General features: G+C 45.0%; 2 protein-coding genes across 2 annotated transcripts in view; one reads left to right on the top strand and one right to left on the bottom strand.

The window, feature by feature from the left end:
- Nucleotides 1–151: 151 nt before the first annotated feature.
- LOC126918732 (probable serine/threonine-protein kinase yakA) overlaps nucleotides 152–25,654 on the bottom strand; it is a 56,004-nt gene continuing 30,501 nt past the window's right edge. The window contains exons 5-10 of the mRNA XM_050727032.1: nucleotides 25,145–25,446; nucleotides 23,356–23,497; nucleotides 20,547–20,616; nucleotides 10,841–10,990; nucleotides 7,783–7,925; nucleotides 152–7,699 (exon numbers count right to left, since the gene is read on the bottom strand). Coding sequence (XP_050582989.1) covers nucleotides 5,693–7,699; nucleotides 7,783–7,925; nucleotides 10,841–10,990; nucleotides 20,547–20,616; nucleotides 23,356–23,497; nucleotides 25,145–25,446 — 2,814 coding nt within the window. The 3' untranslated portion in view covers nucleotides 152–5,692. The remainder of the gene's footprint in view (nucleotides 7,700–7,782; nucleotides 7,926–10,840; nucleotides 10,991–20,546; nucleotides 20,617–23,355; nucleotides 23,498–25,144; nucleotides 25,447–25,654) is intronic.
- Nucleotides 8,305–25,654, top strand: part of LOC126918731 (DNA (cytosine-5)-methyltransferase 3B-like) — a 61,714-nt gene continuing 44,364 nt past the window's right edge. Inside the window, exon 1 of the mRNA XM_050727029.1 lies at nucleotides 8,305–8,519. The gene's annotated coding sequence lies outside the window, so the exon portion shown is untranslated. The remainder of the gene's footprint in view (nucleotides 8,520–25,654) is intronic.

The following is a 25,654-nucleotide window of genomic DNA, read 5'->3' as shown; positions in this document are numbered from 1 at the left end:
ATAATATTTCTAGATAAATTCAATAATTATATTTTTAAGGAACAATCAACACATTAACTAAATGAAAGTTCGTATATTTTTTTAATGTTTGTTGTTCTTCATTTAAGTTTTGAAGATATACGAACTGTTGGAAATAATAAACACAGGACAATTTTCTTTTAACGAATCAATTTATTTTTTGACACAAACTGCCAATGACTCAGGTAAAGTGAGTCCAAAAAGAGAAAAATGTTTTCACAGGATTCGTTATATTTAAAATTTACAAGAAGGATTGCATAATGCGATTTCATTCATTCACATATCACACAATTCAACGCATACTAACGACTTCGGTATTTCTTTCTCTCCAATGGTAGTTTTGCACGACACTGATCATTCTCTCGATAATATCGTTACAATTATGTTTGGACAGTAACAACGAAACTGACTGCAATATGATTGTTGAAAGGATGCTAAACAGGATTCTAACGAAGCGGTAATAGATCGTTAAAGATTTCCTTTTACTGGAAAGATTCGATATCATAAATTACGTTCTGTACGTGTACGCAAAGCTAGTCAAAGCAATCAAGAGAGTCGAGAAAACACGAAATAACAATTAGCATCAATCTTATACGTTAGTCTGGCAAACTTCGAAGTCACATTCGTGACGGTAAGTGACAGCAAATATTTTATTTTTGAATTTCACATTTCAATAAAAATTGCAGATCGTGGGACGTCGCGATCGAACCACTATATTTCGATTATACTATGAATTAAGTAGAATAAAGGAATTTATTTGAAATCTGTATCTTTGTCTTTTAATTCGTTAAATCGTCCGAATTGATAGATGTTCCCAGATAATTTTTTCTAGAGAACTCTCTGAATTTTTTTCAAGAACTGGAATTACTCTTTAAGCTTTACATGTGTATATGCATGTGTGTACATGTATATAAGCAGCAATACATACACATACATACAGCCAATACAGGATCGGTACTTTAAATTTGATAATGAACTTTGTAATTTTGAATATTCGATGTAGATAATCGAATATATGCGACGTTCTATTTCTTCAAAAGAGAATATGCTGCATGGCGAAACAGACGTGTATTCTAAAGAGTATTCCTCGTTTTGAAGAAAAACGTATCGTTTATTGGTAATAGAGACGATCGCACATTCGATCGAAGAATCAGCAATCGAATTCGTGTGCACGGTTGGTAAAAAATAAATCGTTGGGTAATCGATGCACCTTTCTAGTACAGTTTAGTTTACCGACCGACTTTCATGGCAAATAACGCAACACACAACATTTAGAATTACGAATCCAACTATGCTACGTTTATGATCGTTAAGCGTACATCGATTCGTTCCTTCGAATGAAAGAAACAGCCCGAATTTTCGTGTATCTGGAACATCACGAATGGACGAAAGAACGAACAAACGAACAACCAGCAAGGATGTTACGAATTTGTCGAAGCGAGAAAACAGTGTGCATTTAAATGAGCGTTTGCAGTGCATTCGCCATTGCTCAATTCCAACATGCACGGTACGATATTATCGCTACTTTGTTCGATCGAACATTTTTTCGTGCAAAACGATCATACACGAAAATACGAGCGACTCGAATTTCCAAGCATGTTATTTAATCGTTATCAACGATTGTTGGAGAAAATTTGTCGATTAATCAAAAGGAGCTGGAACTCGCAGTAAAAATTGAAAAAGAAAACGAATATTTATATCGAATTGGTTCTACTCTTATTCGTTGATCGAACGAACGATCGAATTCTACTTTTTTTCCTTCCTTGTCCTCTCTGAGCTCTCGGTTCCTTTATTTTTCTTTGTTTGCTTTGTTCGAAAGTTATAAGTAAAATCTGCAAGTTCGTTGCACGTGTAAAGAATCCGAATGAAATGTTTTTAAGTTTAATTTTTCGTGTAATCCCGATCCGATGATAAAGAAAATAAAGAAAAGGTGAATACGAAAAAGAAAAGACGAAAAGCGAGCGTTAAAGGCGAAGGAAAAGGAAGGATACGAAGGGAAGGATGATGTAGTTTTGAACGAAGCGTCTGGAGGATTATCGCGAATCAATTTTAAGGCGAGAAATCGTTGATCCAACGAGTGACGTAAAAAAGGAAGAGAAGGGGGGGGAAGGACAGGATATAGGAAAAGAGGAACGAAATAAAAATTGCAAAGAATAACGTAAGATACGTTGCCCCTCTTTCCCGCGTTGTACGAACAGCTATAAATACTCCGCAAGTACTTGTACGTTGTTGGTCGATATAGAACACATCTCAATAATCCGAGCGATCGATACGATGCTGATAATGAGAATTATGACAGAGAAGTGTGGTTTAAGATAGAAGCGAGTGAGCGAGCGGTCGATTACTGTTTTCGGCCACGAATCGACGGATCGGTCGATCGATCGATCGATCGATCGGTCGGCTGGACATTCACACCGTTAAGTTTAAAAGGTAGAATAATAGAGGGTTCCAAGCGATTAAAAAATATGTCGGAGGCCGGTTTTGGCCCAAGCTCTCTTACTCGCTTACGCTCGAAATTTTTTCCTCTCTTTTCTTTCGATTTTCTTTCTTTTTTCTCGTTTTATTATTATTAATTATTATTGTTATTAATTATTAATTATTATTATTTTGTTGTTGTTGTTGTTGTTGTTGTTATTGTTATAGTTATTATTATTAATATTATTATTATTATTATTATTATTCGATACGATCAACAGCGAAACCACTTAAATCTGTATAATATATTTATACTTAATACTTAATTCTTAGCGATCAATTTACAATCGATTGATTCGATTAATCGAAAGGTATCGATTAATTCGTAGCGATGGTTCGTTCCGTTCGGCACGGTATACGTTCATTTCCGTTTCCCTGCTTCCATCTTTTTCTTCCCTTCATTTTTTCTTCGTTTCGTTTCATTATCGACGAACGATTAACACCGACGACACTTATACTAAAACCGTCCCCTTTGAATCGGAATGGATTCTGAAAAACATCTACCATAGATTAATTGTCGATCGTACGCGCTTTGTGTCCTTGAGGCCGATAGAACAAAAGAAACATTCATTATATAGACATCAGTTATTATATCAACGATTTTCTCATCTATACCCTGTGCATCATTTTAAATGTTTCAACACATCCTATGTGATTACTCGATAAATGTTTCTCGCTTATCGTAGATAGTCAATATATAATATTTATACTTTGTATGTGTATTCTATAAGTATAGGCACGTGAACGCGTACACGCGTATACGTATATCTCTTTCATCCTCTTTCTTATTTTTCTTTTTCATTTTCTTCCTTTTTTCTTCTTTCTTTTCCGCTTGTTTATGTACGATCGTGTACACGTACGCGTGCGTATATTTATTTCTTTGCATATAATCATGCCAGATGCGCAATTTTACAGCATTGATTAGCGACAAAAGAGGATGTCGGTTATGGCATACATCTACATCGACTGTTTGTGATCGTGTATCGATAAAAACACTGTAATCCTCGATTACTCGAAACGCAGCGATGAAATATACAATTAACGAGAGACAACATAACGCGATAACTATAAAAATCACGGTAACCTATGACATTTCACAGCGACGTCGATAGTCAACGATTAACCGATATGCATTAACCGATAAACAAATTGCAACGAGAACGATTATGGCTATGGCTGTAGCGAGTGCGAGGTACGAAAGCGAGGATGCCTACCCAATCGACTATCGAGAGATTTTCTTTCGCGACCCATCTCTCCCGTTTTTTAATTTTTTTTTTTTTTTTTTTTTTTTTTTTTTAATTTTTTTACTGCTCAAACTTTCCGCGATTCGTTCGACCAACGCGTACAGACAGAGAGACCGCGAGATCTTTCGACCGTTTACGTTTCCATTTCTGTTTCGTGTATGCCGATTAAATTAAAAAGTATCTGCGAAATTATAATGAAGAGTTAGAGGGAAAAATTACGACGAATGCATCTCTTTGTGTCATTTGATGACCAAAAAGAAGATTCCACTATTTCATGTTGGAATACAGGCGATAAAAAATAACACGTTGAAAGTAGGCTATTACGCGAGAATACAATCAACGTGGTGAAATATTCGCCTGTGATCGGTTAACGTCGATCGCGATTCAGTCGAGTCTCTTCTCTGTCCGTACGAGCGGAAGGGAAATCGCGCGAAATTCAGTACCTCTATCGATCGGTCAGTTTTCTTTCCCGACTTAATCCGCGTGTAAAATTACTCGGTCGATTGCGATAAACCGCCACGATTCAACGAATCGAATTGACTAGATTCGCATTAAACACATACACTTTGCAATTAATCATGTGCACACGCGTGTATGCGCTATTGCTTTGATGTAACATATCATACACTGTAACGCACGCATATACATAGCTGTATAGGATGCAGCAGTCGTATACCTACGACATCGCATTTGTTACACCGCGAACAGAAAATATTTCCAAATTCTTTTAGGAATATCATTGAAAGTCGTACTTTCTACTCGGTAGTGTATCGATCGACTTTTCGCGAATTACATTTTTGCGACTAGCGCATCGCTACGATTACCGGTCAATGTTTCAACGCGAACGTGTATACATATTCCGCTAATTCGGATATATTTCGTCCATTGGTTCGTAAAAAATGCTTCAACACGAAGGTCGAACGCTACCGTTTATCGAATAGCAGTCTCACTTGTGGACATAACGGTTACAGTTAATAACGTGACATAAACGATTCGACGCGTACAAACTGCATACCTTCTCTCATACAACGAAAGGAACGGAAAAAGAGGATAAAATAAGGACGAATACACGCGAAAATCCGTAAAACTTTTGCATGTTTTAACGAGCGACGTTCGGAGAAAAATGTATACCGATTCGTTGAAACAGCAACAGATCGCACATGTTTGCCAGTGAAGCGAAACAGCGGAATATTCTTCAACAATAACGAAAGCGTAACAGTATAACGTTAGAAAACGATGGAAAGAAGCGAAACTTCAACGTTCGACTTTTCCCATTATCGACGATCGATGCGCGATCACTGCGAAAAAGAGACAAATAGCATCTGGACGAGCACGCCACTTTCGAAACCCTATTAACGCATTTACATAATTCGACAGCCTGATTGCGTAGCGCGTGCGAGAACCGGCTTTTTCCCTTTCTTTTTCCTTCTCATAGCGGTTGCCGTCGCGGTTTCGAACCGTGCGCCCGTTGCTACTCGCGGCATAATCGTTGATCTAGCCGGATGAAAAAGAAAAGAAGGGGGAAAAATCGGGAGAGGGAAGAGTTCCGAGTGAATACGAAAACACGCGATGAAAGGTACAAGAGGTTCGAGGAAAGCGTAAAGAAGCTCGGAGAGATCGATGAAAGGAGAAAGAGGAAGAAAAACGGGCGCGCAAATCGCAGTAGCAAGTCGCGCCAGAAAGAGACGATCGTTCCGGCGGATCCTAAACGTGTAAAAATACGTAGAAAAGATAAACGTAGCGCTCGAATCGTCTGCTTGTTTGCCAGTTGTCTGTCCGTTCGTCTGTCTGTTTGTCCGTTGTCCGTTTGTATGTCTATCCGTCTGTATGTCTGTCTGTGCGTGTATTTGTATACGTGTTTGTGTAAACGCGCGCGCGCATGCGCGCGAGGGCGAATGCGAGCGTGTGTGTGAGCGTGCGCGTATGTACGTCGAATAATAGCTTTACATCGATTATCATACACCGTCGTAAGCGAGGTCGACCGACGGTCTGTGATGGGAAGGAAGGTAAGACGGTGGCGTAGAAGTACCTGGCGTCGCGCTACCAACGCTCGCGTAACCGCCGGGATAATTGGCGCTGGGCGCGTGAATCCCTGCTGGCGGCGCCGGATAGGCGTCGAAGGAACTAGAATACGAACCATTGTAGGAATAAGGATTGGCCATGTGACCGAGGGATGGGTGCATTCCTCCCATACCGCTCATACCGCTCATCCCGTAGGTGCGTTGCATCAAGCTTGACTCAAGGCCACCAAAAAGATACCCGTTCGTCGATCCCATCGGCACGGGATAATGAGGTCCGGGAATTATATTCGGATACGAGTTACCGGGATGTCCGTGGCTCATGCTCGGCGTGTAATTGCTAGACGCTAGATTTTCGACGGTATAAGATTTACTATGTTGTTGCTGTTGCTGCTGCTGTTGATGCTGTTGTTGCTGCTGTTGCTGCTGCTGCTGCTGTTGTTGTTGCTGCTGCTGCTGTTGCTGTTGTTGTTGTTGCTGCGAATCTTGATGTTGGCGTCCATTCATGCCGTAAAGAGAACCGTAACCGTCGTTGGGAGAATGGTGCAACGAAGATGGATAGATCGCACCGGTAGGCGCCAAGGGAGGGCTGTAATTGGACATGCCAGCATTAGGCATACCGGAGAATCCCGACAAATAAGACTGATGATGCGCTTCCATTTTTTCTGCCAAAGATCCATCGTCGGTCATTCCCGGATGCGTGTGTTGCAAACGTTGGCTACCCCCATCGGCTATGCTCGGTATCTGATCGACTAGAGATTCCAGGTCGCTGAGACTTTTCGAGGCCACGTCCTGTCCGGTGTTCCTTTTCATGGCGTACTGTTCGTGCGGATGATGAGGCGACATCGAGGCGTGTGTCGGCGTATGGGGATGCGTATGCGGAGGAGTGGGATGCGAGTGATGCGAATGTTCGTCGGTAGTTTGACTCAACGGTGTCGACGTGGTCTGATGAGGATGGGGATTGTGGGGGTCGGATGTTTGCTCGTGGTAACCCATGTAGCTGGTGTAACTCGGATGAGACGGCGTTCCTGGACTACCGTGATGGCCCGTATTGTCGCCATTTCCGGCCGGATTGTACTGACGATGATCGTTGTTCATATTTTGTTGAGAGATACTGGTAGGTGGTTCGAAGTCTGGGTGTTCGACGCTCGGGGATGTCAGTGGCGAAGGCTCCAAGTTGTTCTCCGAAGAGATCGCGGTGTTGATCTCCGAGGATAGATCGGAATGAGTAAACGAGAGCGACATGGATTTCGGGCTTTGGCTGTAGTGCTGTAAATGTACCGGGCTCTGTTTCGCATTTATACTGTACGGACTGTCGTTGATGCCTTGGCCGTAGTATCCAGAATCGTTCATCGGTTGAGGGTACGGAGCCATATGCGCGAACGTCTTCGGCGGAGAGAAACAATTGGGTACCACGGTACCGTAACCGTCTCCTAGATGACCCATACCCTGATGTTGCTGTTGTTGTTGCTGCTGTTGTTCTCGTTCTCTGATCTCTCGCTCCTGTTGCTTTTGTTGTTGATGAATCTTTTTCGGCCGCCCCCGTCGCTTCTTTATCACTTCCCCGTTCGCGTCTAATTTCTCGGGATCGGGCGGTGGTTGATCTTCCGGATTCTTGATCTTCTTTGGCCTGCCTCTTTTCTTCTTGCCAGGTATTTGGCAATTTGAATCTTGTTTGATGATAGTTCCATTCATGTCGGTGATCCTGCTCTCTCCTTCGTTCGTAAGCTCCTCGCAATACGCCGGTTTCTTGTCCTCGATCGCCTCCTGTTCCTTCTTCTTCAGCTTCGAGTCCGCGAACACTATGTCGGACTCGTCCAGATGAGAGATCGTGCCGTTCAAGTAATCGCGAAATTTCTTGAGCGCCGCATAATATGGCACCTTGTCCGCCGCCCGTGGAAGTTGCGCGCACCTGGCGCTACTCGATGGCATCACCCACATGTACTGAAATCCAGCAGTTTATCGATTATTAGCGAGTCTTTTACTTTTATCATTCGAAAGAGATCCAAAATCAATTCTTTTCTTACCGTATTTGTGCCGTCCACCAGGTTGGGTTGTCTACCGAATCCAAATTCCTTCTTCCCGGAGAATACCTCGTATATCAGTTTACCGTTAAACACGGCAATCTTCGGTTTATACTTTCGTAATTTCTCCAACAAAATGTGACTGCCTGTAAAAAAGACGCACCAACTTTGTAAAGTTTTGTCGATTAATAATATAACCGGCGAAAGAATTCTCGATCGTTCGACGACGATACGAAAATATATTTCAAGTATATCGTTCGAAAGAATCAGAGGAGTTTCTGTAAATTATCCATCGTTGCAATATATATTTTTTAAAACAGTATGTAAGTTGGTTCATTTATATCTTTACATAACATTTACGGGAGTTTCGCGTGCTATTTCATTGTTTGGTCCTCGATCGATTAAGTTCCGTCTTAATTTGACTTTTCGATCTATTAGTCGCGCGGGAGCGTCGTTGTCTTACGGCCGAGAGAATTCAACGGTTTTGGTTGGAAACACTGATGCCGCATGCCGTCAGTCTTCTCGCGGCGACGATCGCGGAGGGAACCGGCTCGAAGTGCAAGTCGATCGGAAGATTTTTGTGGCGATCGTGGTTAATTTTTTTTAACACAGCGAAGAAACAACGATTACTATTCACCGGTTAGAGATAAGTGAACAAGATTTTGCTAACAATTTGATAAATCGCAAATCGAATCTAGTGGCACGCGAGACTTCTCGTCACTAGCAGGTATCCAGAGACGGTAAGTAAATCAACGTTTATCGATAAACATTCGATATCGTTTACATTTTTACCCGCTCAACCATGTATTTCCAGTTATCTGTTTATATCGTTTCAACTTAATCCTTTATTTAGTTCCTTTACGTTCTTTGTCGAGTTTAAACCTTTGAACACTTTCCGTAAAAAGCGTATCGAACTCTAGCAATACGCATATGCACGCGTGTGTGTAACTTTCTGTACAAGTATCCATTTGCGAAGAGTAGAGTTTTAACGAAAGTTGTACGCGTAAAATGCTTAAAAAGTGAACGATTGTTAACCGTTCGAGAAAACAGCGCGTAGAAAGTTAACAGACGATAACCTTTTGGTACGAAAGGAACGAGAATAAAGGAGTGAAAATGACTACTATGCTAGCTACGCTAAGCGTTTCATTGTATACTTTTGAGCGGAAGGAGATATTACATCAGTGAACAGTAATTAACAACGGTCGTGTTATTTTTCGTAAAAACTTATGTTCGCGGAACAATCGAAACGAATAAGTATATCTTGTCGGCGTGACAATAAATTTAATGACGATTCAGATAAGCGGAGAAGCAAATAACGAAACCGTGATACGAATTTACAACATGTTCAACTCTGTATCCTCGGTCCGTGATTTCGGCTATCGAATTTAATTCGCTCGATGCTGATCAGCGTAAAAAATCGGTATACGTATGTACTCGTGTAAGTCGCTGTGTATGCAATGCACGCTGAAATGATACTCGTCTGGCTGGTTCGAACAACCCACGTTCAAACATGTTCGTCTCGGTCTAAAACGGTCTAGTTTTTGCTGCCCATGTGTGTACAATATGGTTAAAATTTGTACACGCATTATATACATCGTGCATATCCTAACATCGAAGTTTTCCATCCGTTACGCTCGTAAGCCTGCTTTTGCTGTATTTTATAATTAAAATGCAAATGTTTATGCAAATTCGTGTTTTTATAAATACAACTAACGAAACGGGTAGAATGTACGCGCAGAGATTTATTTCGCACATTAGTTAATATTATTGGTTACCATACTCTGGATATTTTGCAGGTTTCTGCGTATAATACGCGTTCCGTGAATCTTTAATTCGCGATTTATTTATAATTTACGATATTACGAAAGTTGGATATTATTCACGTAATTGAATATTATTTCGATTACTCGATCTTACCGTGTTCTTCAAAGTCACTTTCAACCGTACTTTTCCATCGTTAGAAAATTTCTTATCTAAGACAAACATGGAAGAATCGTTATTGACACGCTTCCTATGGCACGATTTCTTATTTCAACTTGATGCTACGATTTTCTTTTAAAACGTTAACGGTGTTTTTCTTGGTCGAGACTAAAGCGAAATCGAGATAAAGAAATCAAGGACCCCGATAGGATTAATCATTTGATAGCGTACCGCCTAGTGTATAGCCAAATAAAATAATATATTATTCGCATAATCATTTTCCAAATGTATTATTTAACACGTTGGTCGGTTTGGCTAAGTTTCCTGCGGGGCCAAAATCTGACCTCACCGGTATGCAGAGTAAATAGAACAATAAGCGGGAATTCATTGTTTACTGCCTTCGATTCATTGTTTAAAATCTTCGATTCATTGTAAAGAAAATATTTAGTTCTGAAATGGAGAAAGCCACAAGCTTTCCAGCTAGAGTATTCCGACGGATCTGATGGCAGATACCTCAGATCTTTCATTTAGTCGAGAAGCAAACTTGTGAGACGTACATCAGTGATTTTTTCATCCTCAAAATATTCAGTAAACACAGTGAAAATATATTTGAAAGTGAGGAGAGTAGCGATGACGGTCGACTATCGTTCAAAGTGTCCAAAATCACCCCAAATGTGTTTGGAATGTTTTAACAAATACCATGCGATATAGCATAATGTAATATTTTATCCAGAATACAAATTAATAAAAAGTATGGTATAATGTGTAATATCCTATATTTAATTAACTCGAACAAGAAGAGCGTCATCCATACATAGGTGACGGCCCCCCACGGAAATATACCCGTCACATACGTATGGGTGACGTGGCGACCAACGTATTAAGAAATCAAGGACCGCGATGGGATTAATCCTTTGATAGCGCACCACCTAATGTATAGCCAAATAAAATAATATATTATTCGAATAATCATTTTCCAATAATGTGGAAATTTGGGTCGATAGATGCTCGTAAACGATAGTTATATGTAATTTATATTACACGTGCGGTGCACGCACACATACAAAGAGCGGTCCACAGGTTTTGTTGTCGTTGGACGTTGGAGGATCGCTTATATACCTTTATCGTCTCGTATACTGACCTTCTTTGATTTCCTTCCTCGTTAGATCAGCGCTGCCTTTAGTGGCACGAGCTACCATATTCGTGAAACCGATACCGAAGCGTAGGAGCTTGTAGTCGTCATCTGCTGTCAGTGGTTCGGGTGTCAGACCACTTAAGTGTAAACACTTCCCTGAAAAAAAAAGTTGGTTCAGTCGGTGGTTAGATAAGATGGAGAGAGAAATTCGCGAGATCTGTTTCAGTGAGATCCGCGGGAAACAGGCTGAGTACCTTCGTCGTTAAGTTCGACCGACATTTGCGCGGCTCAGTGTAGAGGAAGGGAGAATTTCAATGGGTCTGGGTCAAACATTGTCGACAAACTGTCTGGAAGTTCATACTCGGGTTCCGTAAACTCGAGACGATAAATTGCCCCGCGACGCGCACGAAACGAAATAAAAAGCATCCTCGACGATACGCGGCGCATAGTGTACAAGGTTAAATTGTTCGTTCGCTTCTCGTCGTCTTAATTCGAACGATTTATTCATCCGTACGACGAATTTCGTGAACAAAGCCAGATGAAATCGTTTCGTGCGAAAGTTTCGACGATGAAAATAAGGAGGGGAACGCCACGATGACAAACGACGATCATTGGCGGGACGTTCGTACGATTCGAGCGCGAGTTGCATGGAAAAAATATTGGCTTGGTATCGTATTACGAAAACCAGTTCCAAATGACTTATATGTCACGGTTCACGATAAAATCATTTCGTAAGTAGGATATATCGCGTTTATAAAACACTTGACTCTCGATTGATCTTAGAAGCCGGTACAGATCGAACAGTTTTAATACTAATAACGACAAAATGTCTGTTTTTGATCAATCGTGAATTCGAAAAACATGCAAATGCAATTGCATACGTGTCTGGAATCATTTTTCATCTGCGCTGCTCTTTAGACATGTCACTATTAGACCAGCGTTATTTTCGGTCGTGGCAAAATTACTTAAAGGACGAAATGCAAAGAGAAAAGTTGAGGCTCACGCGTACAGAAATTCCTTCCGTCGGAACCATCTTCTCTTTGTGAAAATGATACGACGAAAGTTTCGAAACGATGGTACAATAACGAAAAATAACGCGCACTTATATAAACTGATGGAAGAAAATAACATGACTAGTCATCAGTCGATCGTCATCCGCTTTTATATTCACAGAATTGCTATTACTTTCCCTTTGTTGTTATTCTCTTGTTACTTTCGTGATCTTTGCATTTTTACTTTCTCGATTCTTCTTCCTCCCTCGCTTTGCCTAACAGCAACAGATTTGCAATGTTCTATGTTGTCGTAATAATCCGATGATACTTGTTAGTGGTGGTGTGGCGGTGGTGGTTGTTAGCGAGGACCATGTTTCTAGCGGTAGCAGTGCAGCAGGTGTTGCAAAGCGTACCATTTAATGGATTAAATAGGTCTGGGTCAGACTTGCGCCGCCCTTTTTATATCGCTCTCAAAAGTTCAGTCATAAGCGATAAATCGCCTTCTTCCGTACAATGCGGCAAATTTATTTAACGAGTCGGAATTCTGCGTACATTTCGAAGCACGTTGCTGTACGTTTCGAAGCAAAAATTAGAGACAGGAAAAAAGGAAATTCGAAAAGGACTATACCGATGTTTTTGGTAACAATTGCAGGCAAAGATAGGATGAAAGGAGAAAAAAAGAAGGGAAGGAATAACAGCGAAGCAAGCAACGGTGGGAAAGAACAGAGCGAAGGGAAGGTAGGGAAGAAGAGAAAGGAAAAAAAAGGGTAAAAATAGAAGGAAGGAAAGACAGCCCTTAATACCTATTTTTACTCTTGTTGATACTAGGGTTCGAGTAGAAATTACTTAATGTTTGCCCAACGTATAATTTTCAAACTCTATCTCCTCGTCGCTGCCTCGGCTCTCTCGCACAATTGAACTACCATTATTGCTACCAACAGCAATAAATTCTTTTCTGTTACAGCGATAAATTCGATAATAAAATGAATTCAATTTTACGATTGATTATTCCCTATAATATAGAACTGCGAAACGATAGAAAAGAAGTCTGTAACTTGTAGCTCGTCGATTATTATTATTTACCGAATTATGGCGCGAGAGGACAACATATCCGAAACTGTCAACCGTATTTTTTATATTCGTTTTACAATGAATTTACACGTCGGTTGGCGCGCGTCAGCGACGTAATATATCGTCACTTGCGATAACATTCGTGAAATCGCGATCTCGTAGGCGTGAAACTCGCTCGTTCTGTGATCTCGCGTACAAGGAGTTTGATAATTATGTTACGATGCTTGTTATCAAACACGGGAATCAACGTGCGAATCGAGTAATAAAATTCTGTCGAAAAACGATGAAACTAAACGAGAAATACGCGTAAGAAGAAGGGGACAGCGACTACTGGGTGGGTGGAAGAGAGGAGTAAAAAAGAAATAGAGATGATAGAAGTGGAAGGCGGGAGCTTGAATAGACGCGTAAGCGAGAGAAAGGTCTGATGGCGCGAAATTACAGACGTCGCCGAAGTATATCCCGCGAGCGTTTACCCCTAGCAGCCAGCAGATAGAGATTTATGACGCGGCCTCGGAAATTCTCTCCCTCTTGTCCTCCCGGTCTCGCCACCTCTTGCACCACCGACCTACAGCCGCACCATACGACCTTGGAGAACTTCGGAACAAAGTTAAACGCTCGTCTGCCGTGGCCATTGCCGTAGCCCATAGCCGTGTAGCCGAGTCGTAACCGTAGTCGTAGCTGCAGCGCGCTTTTCGTCGAGCAGAACCCGTTCGTTGGTTCGTTCGCTTTCTCCTAAGCTGAACGCAGATGGAATCGAGTAGACAAAAAGAAGAGAGAGAAACACTGTTTTCCTCGCTTTAGAAAATCTCTTGGCTCGGTTTTCCATGGCCATTGCATTTATACACGTGGCCTCGTAGGAACGACAAGCGCGGCAAGCCTGTTGGTCCCTTCGAACAGGACTAACGACCGATCGAACAAACTTTATCGAAGCGAAATGCGACCCTTCCCTCTCGTTCACACCGCTAACCTAACCCAACTTGACTTGCCTCGACCTTTCCGCGTCGCTCGTTACCTCTCCTTACCTTACCTTACCTTACCTTACTTTACTTTACCTTATCTTACCTTACATTACCTTACTTTGCCTTGCCTCACCTTACCCTACCTTAACTTTTATCATTTTTTCCCCTTGCTTTTTCCATTGGATATATTACTCGCGATTGTATCGAACATCCGAAACGACATCGAATCTTTGCATGAACCTTTCGTTTTCGAAGCACGCGATGCTATTTAGCTAGGTCGGAAGAAAGAAGGTGGCGGAGGTGGCAGAGTGAGAAAAGAATCTGCCGTGCGTAATCTTAGAACGAGGGCAAACTCGAGTTTACCGATTTCCGAGGCGTCCGTAAATTTATCTCGGTCCTCGAAACTTTCAAAGTCGAAAAAGTTTCGGTTTTCTCCCGTTTGACCGACTTAACTCGTTTTCCCGACTTTCGGAAACGTTCGAAAGCAACAGGATCTTCGGCGTCGCGTTTCTGCCCGTGCCCGCGTTTCCATATTTCCGTAGATGTGTATCGTCGGTCGCCGACTTCGATCCCGCTCGAAACCAAACCATTAGAGTACAGGTTTCGCGCCTCCTGTAATTCAACGTACAGCGGCTCTTTCCTCCGGAGAATAGAGGTTCGTGGTAGAAACACGACGGATCGACGAAACGAAAAATCGAACCGTCTCATCGGTGATAAGCGTCGATTCGTCCCATTATCCGTTCGCTTATCGTTCTCGAAATTTCGTTGACCCAGATTTTTCGTTCTTTTCCTCCGATTCTGAATGAACGGCTGGTTCGAGTTCGCTGCAGGGGATGCGAGGAGAGTCAGGTGAAAATCGATGCAACCGAGGGAAAGGGGGAAAGAGAGAGAGAGAGAGAGAGAGAGAGAGAGAAACAGACCTGTGCGTGGGTACCGCGGGAGACCGCGCCTGGAAAATCAATTTTCAGGGTTTTCCAGGACGAAGACCCGTTCACGGAGACCTAGGAAAAGCGTCGAGTGTACCGCGATGCTCTCTTTTCCGTCGTTCGGTGCGCGGACCCATCCAACTGCCACAATTTGCGAACAAGCACGTATAACCATAGACGCGTTTAACGACATCCTCGTAAGAATTCCATCCGTATCGTTTTTCGAAGATTTGGCGAGAAGGTGCGCTCGAGGCGTGAAACGGACGAAAGAAACGTTTGTTCGTCGTTTATTCGTTTTTCGTAGAACCATAAAGAATCGTCCGATAAAACGTTTGGCGCGATTGGATCGCGACTATGTCGCAGGGAGACGAGAAATCTGTTCGGCGCCTTTCGTCTATCGGCGAATTATCCATCGAGCGGCTGTTTCGATCGCGACGCCGCGGTGAAATCTTGCGAATCTTGTATCGGGCGAAGGCGTACCGGGTACGAAGAATAGAAACGAATCTTTTCGACCAGGGAGTCTCGAAAAGATAGGGCACAAAATTCTAGGGGGTAGTAAACGTGCACGGACTGAAAGCTGCTATCGAGCGGATAGGCGTGCGACAACCCCTTCCCTGGTGCCCCCCGCCCTCCGCCCCCCTCGGCCAGCTCTAGTTCCCTTTTTCCTGCCCCTCCGGCCCCTCCTGCCGCCCCTTTGGACCGAGCAGCAAGCTGGCAGAAGGGTGGCCGGTGGGTGGAAAAGGGAGGAGGCTACACGCTTTCCCACACTCACCGGCCAACCAACCCCTCACCACCTGTACCCTTCGCCCATCTCGTTTTACCCTATCTATCCTCCCTCTCTTTCCCTCTTTCCCTCTTTACTTCCTCCTCCCTGTTCCCCTCCTCTCTTCCATCCCTCCTCCCTGCCCCCTTTCCAATCCGAGCTCTTCTCCGTCTCTCTCTCTCTCTCTCTCTCTCTCTCTCTCTCTCTCTCTCTCTCTTTCTCTCTCACTCGTTCTCTCTCCTTCTCTCTCTCTCTGCCTCGTACCCTCACGCTCTCCTGGCTCATTCTCGCTCCGCTTCACCCTCACCCTCACCCTCACTCTTACCCACACCCTCGAGCACACCGCCCTCATCCTCGTCCTCTTCCCTTCGCCCGACACAGCCGCCACTCATTATAGTTCCCACCACTACCAACCCTAACCTCCGCCACCTCCTTTCCCACTTCCACCAACATCGACAACCGTCAAGCTTGCATCCCTGTCCCACTCACGCATTTAGCCGGCTTCCCCAATCTTTTCGCAGGTCACTGCTACGATACTCTTCGACGCTGAATACATACTTCTTCTTTCGTCTCTTTCGTTTTTCTTCTGTTCCTGATATATTTTCGCGCTCGGTGCTCGCCGAGAGAAATTGCGCGGAGTTCGTCAAATTTTTCCGCAACTCAAGCACGCAGATTCCTGTCATCGATGTACGAAAAACCTTGTATTCGATCGTCTAGCTTGCGACAAAGGGGAACAAAGGCAAATAAAAAAAGCAAGGCGTTTGAAGTCGCCGTAAATGAAAACAACGTTGGTCACGTCCACTTCAAGGCTGCCCGTCAATGGTTATTATTTCCTGTTCGTGGCCGACGATGATCGATAGAAGAAGATCGCGATCTTTTCGAGACAGTCCCTCGAAGAAAAAGTTTCGCCGACGAAAACTTGGCTCGAGTATTCTCAAGCACGTTGGACGACCAAAGGATGTAGGACGTAATCTCGAGCAGGAAGTCGGAACTCTAGTTTTCAAGTTAACGAACGTCAGAGTCTAGACTTACTTTCTACTTTGTAACACCGACGAAACCGCAAAGACGAAAATCGGTCATCGTCGTCGATCGAGCCAACTCCAAGTTCGACGATAATTTACTTTACACTTTACGCTTTTTTCTGCTATTGTTTTTTCTCATTCGCTCTTCCTTCTTTTTTTTTTTTTTTTTCTTTCCCGCACCCTTAAACCTAGAAAAGGTAGCCTCTTGTCTCTCGAGCAGAAAGATACGAAGGTACGTTGTACGTACGATAGGCGAGTCTGTTGTGAGCTCGCGAGACGTCTCTTGTCCGATTCTCGATCTGTTGAAAGTTTAACGCACTTTCGGATATAAGGAAGAAAAATATACGAAGGCGTAGGACGCGACAATGAAAAGTTGGATTCTCGGTTAGCCGATAAACGGCGCCGGGTCACGGAGTGGCGCGACAAAGTTGAAACGGATCGTTGGGACGAGCCGAATCGGGGGTAGTTGCGATTGCGGCGACGGAGGTCCGAGGAGGCGCGAGGGTGAAGGAACGCGGTACCGTCGTCTCCTTCTCGGATGAGAGAGGCGCGACAACTCGATTGCCACGACCACGAAAAGTTTCCCCGGTCACGTTCAACTTTCGCGCCGTTGGAAAAAGCCCGCCGCCCGAATTGGGTCACCGACCGGCCGACTCTCATTCCCCATCGGGTTGCGCGATTCTATCCCACGACCATCCTTTCTCGCCTTGTCATCCTGTCTCTCCATCGTTCCGTCGACTAAACTTTTTTCGCGTTCAAACACCGTTTCCCCGATCGTTGCATCTTGCGACGATTTTCAGAGAAAACGGAGCCCGTACATCGACTATCGTTTCGCACAATTTTTGTAGGATACCCGAGGAGTTTGAACAATTTGCGAAATGTCCGTGTTGCTGGAAACGTCGCACGGATGTGCACTTTTCCAGATCGGATCGCCGTCTCCACGCCCTCTCTCGTTCTTTCTCGTGCCGCGAAGGAATCAACGAAACTAAAACACCTAACGTATTACGGAATACTCGCGCGGATTAGATTTTTGTCGTGGAGTAACACCGCTTGGCAGCCACTGTATAAAGAAAAAAATGTCAAGGAGGAGTTCACTTTTTTCCGTTAGCCCGGAACGATCGTTCAAATATCGTGAGAAACGTGGAACGCGCAAGAGACAAAAAGAAAAGGATCGGCCTTCTTTTCTCGCCGAACGAGAGACGAAACGTTCCGGGTGACTAGGTATTTACCGATTGTCGAGTGAATTCGCAGAGATCGAGACCGGTGTGAGATCGATGGAGCGTCGAGCCAGCGATGAACGTACCTCGATCGATCGAACGCGGCGGCAGGCACACAGGGGTCCGCGTCTTTTGTCGCGCGGCGTGTCGCACTCCGAAGGTTGAGAAAGACGCGCGCCAACGATAATTAACGCGCGAGCGTCGTCGATTATCGCGCGGCCGCGTTTCGACGACGTTGCAGGCGCGGCAGTTACGGCACAAACACCTCGCGGCGCGAGACTTTCGCAGCGGCCACGCGTATTCTCACGCGCAACGCGGCGCAACGAAAGCGAACGGAACGGCACTGCGAGTTGGACGCGCGCGAGCCTCGATCACTGGGACCGCGTTCGCTTTCGAGCGATCGAACCGCCTGAACCGCGCTGAATTTTTCGGGGTTTACTGCCTTTAGGCCCGGTCCGTTTCTCCCTCCCTTCGGGGCTTAAATTGACCCGTCGTTCTCGATCCACCCATCCCCCCATGCGGCCCACGCCTCCCTCTCTGTTCTGCTCTCCATTGCTGGCAAACGCCCCCCACCTCCCATTCCATCCCATTCCATGCCATCCCATGCCATCCAACCCTCGCCTCCTCCCCGTCCCGCACCTCGCCGCGCCTCACCTTGCCACACAGCTTCCAACCTTTTTACCCCGTACTACCCTGCTTCCGCCTCCTCCGCCTCCTTCTTCTCTCCTCCACCTCGTCCTCCTCTCACGGTCCCTCCCCGAGTCACCTCCTCCTCTCACCCCCTTTTTATCCTGCTCTCCCTCACGCGCACCACTCATTATAGTTCCTCCCTCCACTACAACCATCCTCCCTCACCCCTTTACTGCTCTTCGCAGTCCGCTTCAACCCGCTTCGTATCCCACCTCCACACCCTCCTGCACGCCACCACCCTCCACCCGATCCACTGCTCTACCGCAACCCCGGGAAAACCCTGGAAAATCCAGCAGCGTACACCTAACTTCACCCTGTATATACCACCTATGTGTGGTGGAAGAACGTGAGTGCGCGTCCGCGCACCTCTATGTGCACAGTTATATGCATGTATGTACTTTGTATTTCTACCCTATGTACGGGGCCACTACGAGCACCGCGTATACACGGCCGTAAAATGGACACGCGTGCGTGCGTGCGCGCTGTCTAATAGGCACATAGCTTAGCCGGAGAGCGCGCGAGATCGTTTGAAGGTCGATCGAGCGCGGGCCTACGTTTCGTCCAAGAATCCTCCCTCCGCCGCTCTTTCCAGTACGCGCCGCGAAAACACAGCCAGAGAGACTCGCTATCAACTTCCAGAGATCTTTTCCCCTTCGAGATCGATTTCAACCGGACCGTATAAAGGGCCTTTAACCCTCGAACGACCGAATTACGCGGGTTCGCGTTCGTTACTTTCTAACTGATAATTACGTATTTTGTTATCGTACACCGCTCTCGCACGATCATCTTTCGAGATTCTCTTTCCTCAATCTACGACATTGTAATGTCAATCCACATCAGAGACCAGGCCGCTGTCACGACCGGCTCACTTTAAAATCGGAGACAAAGGATATGGCGGCACTCGGCAACAATGTATATCGCCGAAGTGCCTAATGAGACATCGATATCCCAACGGTCTTTCCGCCGAATGTTCGAGGAGAAGGCGCGCGTGGCGGCGATCGCGGACGCTTGACAAACGGATGGATAGTGGGGATATTGAGGGGTGACAAAGGATCCGATCGGAAGTCAAAAAATTGTAAGAGTCTTGAAAAGTCACGCCTAGATCTCGGAAGTAAAAATTGTGAACTTTGTTAGAAAAAAGTAAAGTTCCTTTTTTTTATTTTTTTCTATTTTTTTTTTCTTTTGTTATTTTACGTGACAATCTCGAGGAGTCGACAATTTTACACCGATTTTCTATGTCACGCGATTAGTCGCGACGTACGGCGTGTATCTCTGACTGTACGAAAAAAGTTCCATTCTTCGTGTAAATGTCGTCGTCGCGTAGACGTAAAATGCCATGTTAATCGGTTATTCGGTTTACCGCTGTGAAACAAAGTATTGGAAACTGTGGCGGCAACGACTGATCCAGGCTGCGCGAGAGTTAAAAAGGCCGATGGTGCGAGTCGAACGATCACCGGATCGAGAAAGCCTATGGATGCTTGGTGGAATAGCCGTTTCGTTTAAAACGGAGAAAAAAAGAAAAGCGACTTGTGGACGATGCCGCTTCTCAGCGAGATCAGCGAAGCGTAGGCGGCGAGCAGAGACGTTAAACGAGCGAAGCAACGAATCAAGCAGCGACAAGACGGTTGCTTGGCTACGCGTTTGCGTTGTCGAGAGTCGTCGTTCCCCGCTTGGTTAGAAGCCGCGTTAAAAATAACCGGTGATCGTTGTTCGGTCGATCGCGCCGAGCACGCATCAAGGCAAGGAAAATAGGGGGAACGACCGAGTTTTTCGATGAGCATTACGCGCCAACCGGCTTGGGTAATTTGCGTTCCAACGAGCCGCTTCTCGTTACTGTTAATCGCGTTCGCGGATCTTGCGCGATTTCTCTTAACGCGACGCAACGCCGCGTCGTTGAGAACGAAGGCCACGTTACGCGTAATCGCGACCAAAATCGAGAAAGCATTCGCGATACATCTTTTTTTGCCGTTCTCCAGGGAACGCGGTACGCTCGTGTGTTCCGCAAACGTTGTCGAGAGTAAAGGAACAATAGGTTTTACGGTAAGAAGACAGAGATCGAGAGTTCAACTCACAGAAATGGTTTCCCGGTCCGGCGTAGTGGTGGCCCTTGTAAGCGGCGAACAGTCCCGGGTTGATTCCAATCTGTGACAAAAATCGATCCCATTAACTTCAAGCCGGATAGACTCTCGGGTCGAGGAGCATGGAGATCCTGGCGATCGTGGTCACCGATCTCGTTGTTGGTCGTAAGCGGATCGCAAACCTTCTTTCACGTTGGTTCGCGAACGGCGATAACCACGCGGAAATCATGGCAATACGCTTAATTTAGGTTTATCGGCTGTTCGTCGATTTATTCCCGCTCGAAATACTCGTTACGAAGGCGCGCTACTTCAATCTCCCACAGATCATTACGCGGTAGGCTTATTTCCAACTAGTTTCCGTACCCGACGATGGGATTATTGTCTTGGCAGGTTTGTTCGGCGGACGTCGTTCGAGGCGACTCGTCCTCGTTTCTCGGTGTTTCCCGCCTCCACGCCTTTCGTCGCGTCGAAATCTCTCTTGCCAGCGAGAAACTTTATACGCCGTTAGCTTGGACGCTCCGACCATCGATCGATCGTTTCTCTGCCGAAAACGCGGCGAAAGTAGCATCGGCTAGCCGCTAGTTGCCGGGCCACGCGTACTTTTCGTCCTCGGTCGAAAGGTTCTCGCGAGGAGAACGTGACGAACGTGGAAGATAACGATCCTGCTGAACACGTTGGCGTTCGCTGTTTCGTACGGTCAATTCCTTTCCCGGCGCGAAACACGCGTACACGGATTTCACATACATCGTTCTTAGCCGCGATTATGCAACGCGGTAGAGACAGGTGTGGTAGTACCTGTTGCGCAACCACATTATCTTCGCTCTTCGCTCCGTCGGTTGAACAATTAATAACGACAAAGTCCAAGGATACGTGACAGGGACGCTGTTGGACACGTTCGTCCTCGCGTTTCTTCCCGCTTTTCGTTTATTCTCTGCCAACGACTTTATCGCGGTAGCCACTGATCACCGATATCCGTCCCGATTATTATACGCGACAACACTTGTTGTCTTTCCGTTCGTTGTTGACCAACGATAGACACCGACCCTAACTTTTTACACTTTTCTCGGCCAAAGTAATGGAAGCCTCGGGCGTCGACCAAGTACGTGTTATTTTTCTCGAGAGGGACAGAAATAAAAAATAAAGATAAAAAAAATAGCGAACAGGAAAAAGTTGGTTTTTTTCTTGCTTTTTGAAAAGAATTAAAAATCAAGAAGAGTTCGAGTAAAAGTGGAGAAGGAGGAGAGAGAGAGAGAGAGAGAGAGAGAGAGAGACAGACAGAGGAAAGAGTGAATCGCGCGAGGGGTCGTGGAACTTTTGGTCGAAATCGCGTTATATCGTTTGTTGCGTACGGGTGGTTGAGTTCTCTCCCTCCGTACATAAAGTACGTATCGCATTAGCGCGTTAACGCCAATGCGTTAGCCGGTCGGTCGGCGTCGAATGGCGCTTCGGCCGGGATAAACGAGGATAAAATGACGGGGGTTGGAAGCCAGGGTAGGGTGTGGAATTGTCGCCGATTGAAAACAACGCGCGTCGATGAGATCGGAGCAGGTCTGGGTTAGGGGGCCGGGGGATTCGATAGGTAGAGCATAGAGAGGCAGAGGGGCAGGCCGCCGTGAGGGTAGGGGGCTTCGAATCGGGGATCCAGGGGTAGAGAGCCTCGACGAAGGCCGGCCGACACCGGTGTCCCGTTGCGTTCGATTACAACGACGCCCGTAATAACCGAATTGCCCACGGCCCGTTAAAGCGTTTACACCGTTTGACGGATGATCGACCGCGCTGACTACTCGTTCCGCGTAATATATGAATATGAACCAGCCGCTAACTGACTCTCTCTCTCTCCCTCTCTCTACCTTCCCCTCCCTTCCTGCACATTTTACATCTTTCTCTTACCCTGTCGTTCCAGCTTGTTTCGCTTTTAGAGGCGCGATCGCCAGGAATCCTTGCGTCGTTCTCGTGACACGATTACAGAAATCTTATGTTCCCTCGAACGATCGAGAATTCGAGTGAATCGCGATCCAGCGTATAAATAGACGGATATCGGACGATTCGCGAGATGCGCGAGTCAAGGTCGTGGCGAGAGAGTTTCACAAACCGAGGGAATATCGCAAACGCGTGTCCCGTTGCGTCGCGTCCTGCCGATTGGAAATAGAACGATTTTCGATCGACACGGTGCTCGATGAAACGGCCCGCGATAGGAAGGTGGTGAACGCGCTCGTTACCAACGTCGAGCGTGATAACCGAATTGGGTATGGACCATTAAAGCGATTACGACACCTGACGAACGCGCTACAAACGGCTATTTGTCGTCGTTACTTGTTCCTACCGTCTCGCTACCTTCGAGATGGATTTTCCTGCTAACCAGACGCCCGTTATGCCGACGGATAATCCGATTAATCCTTCTTCCTTCGCGAAAAACGACGGGACAGGATCGCGCGACGACTTCCTTCCGGAACTATACGACCCAAACTAACGATGCATCATCGTGCTCGATCGCGCTTCCACGTCCAACTTTTTCTATTGTATAAATATATATATGTCGGGTTGGCGTTAAGATTAAAGTTAGGGTAAGGGCGTGAAACGAATCCCTATTGGCATTTGACGTGATCATTATGCGATAGGGGAGATATTTACTAGTGCAAATATGATTATGATAGAATTTGACAAGTAATCGCGATAATTAGATACTCGAGAAGCTAATGACAATGATCCTAGGCTCAATAACGAAGGGAAGGTTCCGGTGTTCTTTCATCTCCGACATATATATATATATAGTTGTCGCGACGAACAACATTCGTCAACTTACTATAATAATGTCCAGGTTGTTGGTAAGATGATCGGGAAGAACGCGTTTGCTCACTTCCTCTTCCGGCATACCGTCGAATCTGTCGTGCTTCTTTCTCTCCTTGTACGTCTTTGCTCGTTTCTTCGCCTCGGCTAACTCCGCCCTAAATCAAATTTACATCGTATCGTTGTATCAACCTGTTAGATGGGTCTTTCATCAACGAATTTCTATAATTGCGCGACTCCAAGTTGACAAATAGTGGAATAATTCGTTTCGGTTAGGTTAGTTGCTCGCGAATGGAAACACCTACGATGTGATTCGTTCTTAATAGAAATGAAACGACGCGTGAAAGAATAGACGACTTTTAAATAGAAGAAAATGCCAGTCCGAGCGAATAAGCCATCTTCCTCGGTCAACCTTTCCGAGACAGACTTTTCTTTTCATAATGAACGCGGTAATACAATAGTACAGCAAATATGTAGATAAATTATAAGTTTATAGTGTGTTATTCCACGTATAAAAATTACAACGACTCAGTCACCTTGCTAACTCGGTTGTAACGAAAAATCGGATTTGAAGCTTTTCTAATTCGAATTAGAGGGAAACGGGACGAATATTCTTGTAACAAATCAAATAATCTTGCTCGCTATTGGAGACAATTTTTTTAAGGTGTATCGTAACTATCGGCAATATAACGAGCTTTCGTAGGGGAGAGAAGAATACTATGCTCACGACCGGTCGATTCCTTCGATCGCGAACGCGTTATTTACGTAGAAGAAGTTCGTTTACGGTGGAAGCAAAGTTCGCATGGAGCGAACAGCTATAATCGAGTCTGGTCGCATCGATCCACGTCTATTGACCTCGCCGCAAATTATTATTTAGAATGAACTGTACCCGTCGACCACGAACACTAATCGCACGCGGTGTACTTGCCAAAATTATTTCGCGAATATACAACCGATTCGAATTATCTCGTTACCTTATCTTCGAATTAAACGCGGTTCACGCGTGAATTTTTCTCCTGTTCGCTAGCTTCGCTAAACAGTTGAGCAGTTCGTAACAAATATAAGCCATATTTCTCCTTTTCTATCACGTTGACTGCCACGACACCCGTATTCGGGTGACAGCAAAGTTTCCGGTAGGGCCGCGTCACCCGTATTCGGGCGACGCTTATTTGACTACTTTCGAAGGATCGTCGTAGGTATTTGAAAAGATATTCCAAAGGAAATAATAAAACTATTGAATTGTTATAAAAGTAATACGAGAATGGTTTATTAAGAAAATTATTTACTCGCATTACTAAAATATCGATGGGAGTACCTAGCAGAGAACGCTGGGTACTGCGACACGCGTAGCCTGACGGAGATTTCAGTGAAAACACGCGTGGCAGTCAACGTGCTACAGAAGCAAAAAAAGATACTCTGTCTTCTTTACCATCTATTCCATACATTTCAATTCTTTTAAACAGAATATTACGAAATTTCTGTGATTGCATTATCATTATTATCATTACTATTATTAATGACATTTTAGAACGAATGAAATTATCCATATTCGCAAATTGTTTAACCGTAACATCTTCGGCAACGAATCGGACGTAAAATTATGAAATCATAAAGGAGAAGTTGAACTCTACAATTTTTAATTGGCAAGAAGGTCCCGATATTAAATATATCGCGGAAGAACTGTACCCGATCGTAATTATGAAATTGTAGATCTCGTAGTAATATTTGTAAGAAATGAAAAAAAAGGAAAGGAAACGTTTAAGGAAACGAGAAAAAGATATTGAAAATCTCGTGTGCGTTCTTACTCTTCGGGGGTGAGAATCATCTCGGATTTTCTCTTGCGGCCGCGTTTCTTCGGCTGTTGCGCCGCCAACTGGGGATTCACGGTGCCGTTCATTACGCCGAGGTTCATCTGAAGATGTTGCGGTCCGGATAGCGATCCAGGCGGCGTCGACGTAGGTGTAGAGAGGACTCCTTGGCCTCCAGCTGGACACGTCATGTTTTCCGGATTGCCAACCGGACTGCTAGCCGTCCTGATGCCGCCCATCGACATTTCCTCGTCGACGAACGAGTACGGATCCACCGGAGTCTCGCACTTGATCGCCACCTACGAATCACATTCTCTTTTAGCAAAACTAATTTTTCTGCCTTTTCCTCTTTTTTCTTTTTCTTGCTCTCCTTGTTCCTTTAGAAAAAATCAACAGACCATAACTAATCAGGCCGATTCCGCGCGATCAACATCCGACTAACTTGTTACAACTTTTTGTCATCGTGACAACAGCGATGGCGAATTTGCAGTGGGTTTTTTATGCGTC

This window comes from Bombus affinis, chromosome 7 (assembly GCF_024516045.1).
Source record: "Bombus affinis isolate iyBomAffi1 chromosome 7, iyBomAffi1.2, whole genome shotgun sequence".
In the NCBI taxonomy this organism is placed as follows: Eukaryota; Metazoa; Arthropoda; class Insecta; order Hymenoptera; family Apidae; genus Bombus; species Bombus affinis.
Note: the sequence above shows the minus strand (reverse complement) of the source record. Positions and strands in the feature narration are given on the sequence as shown.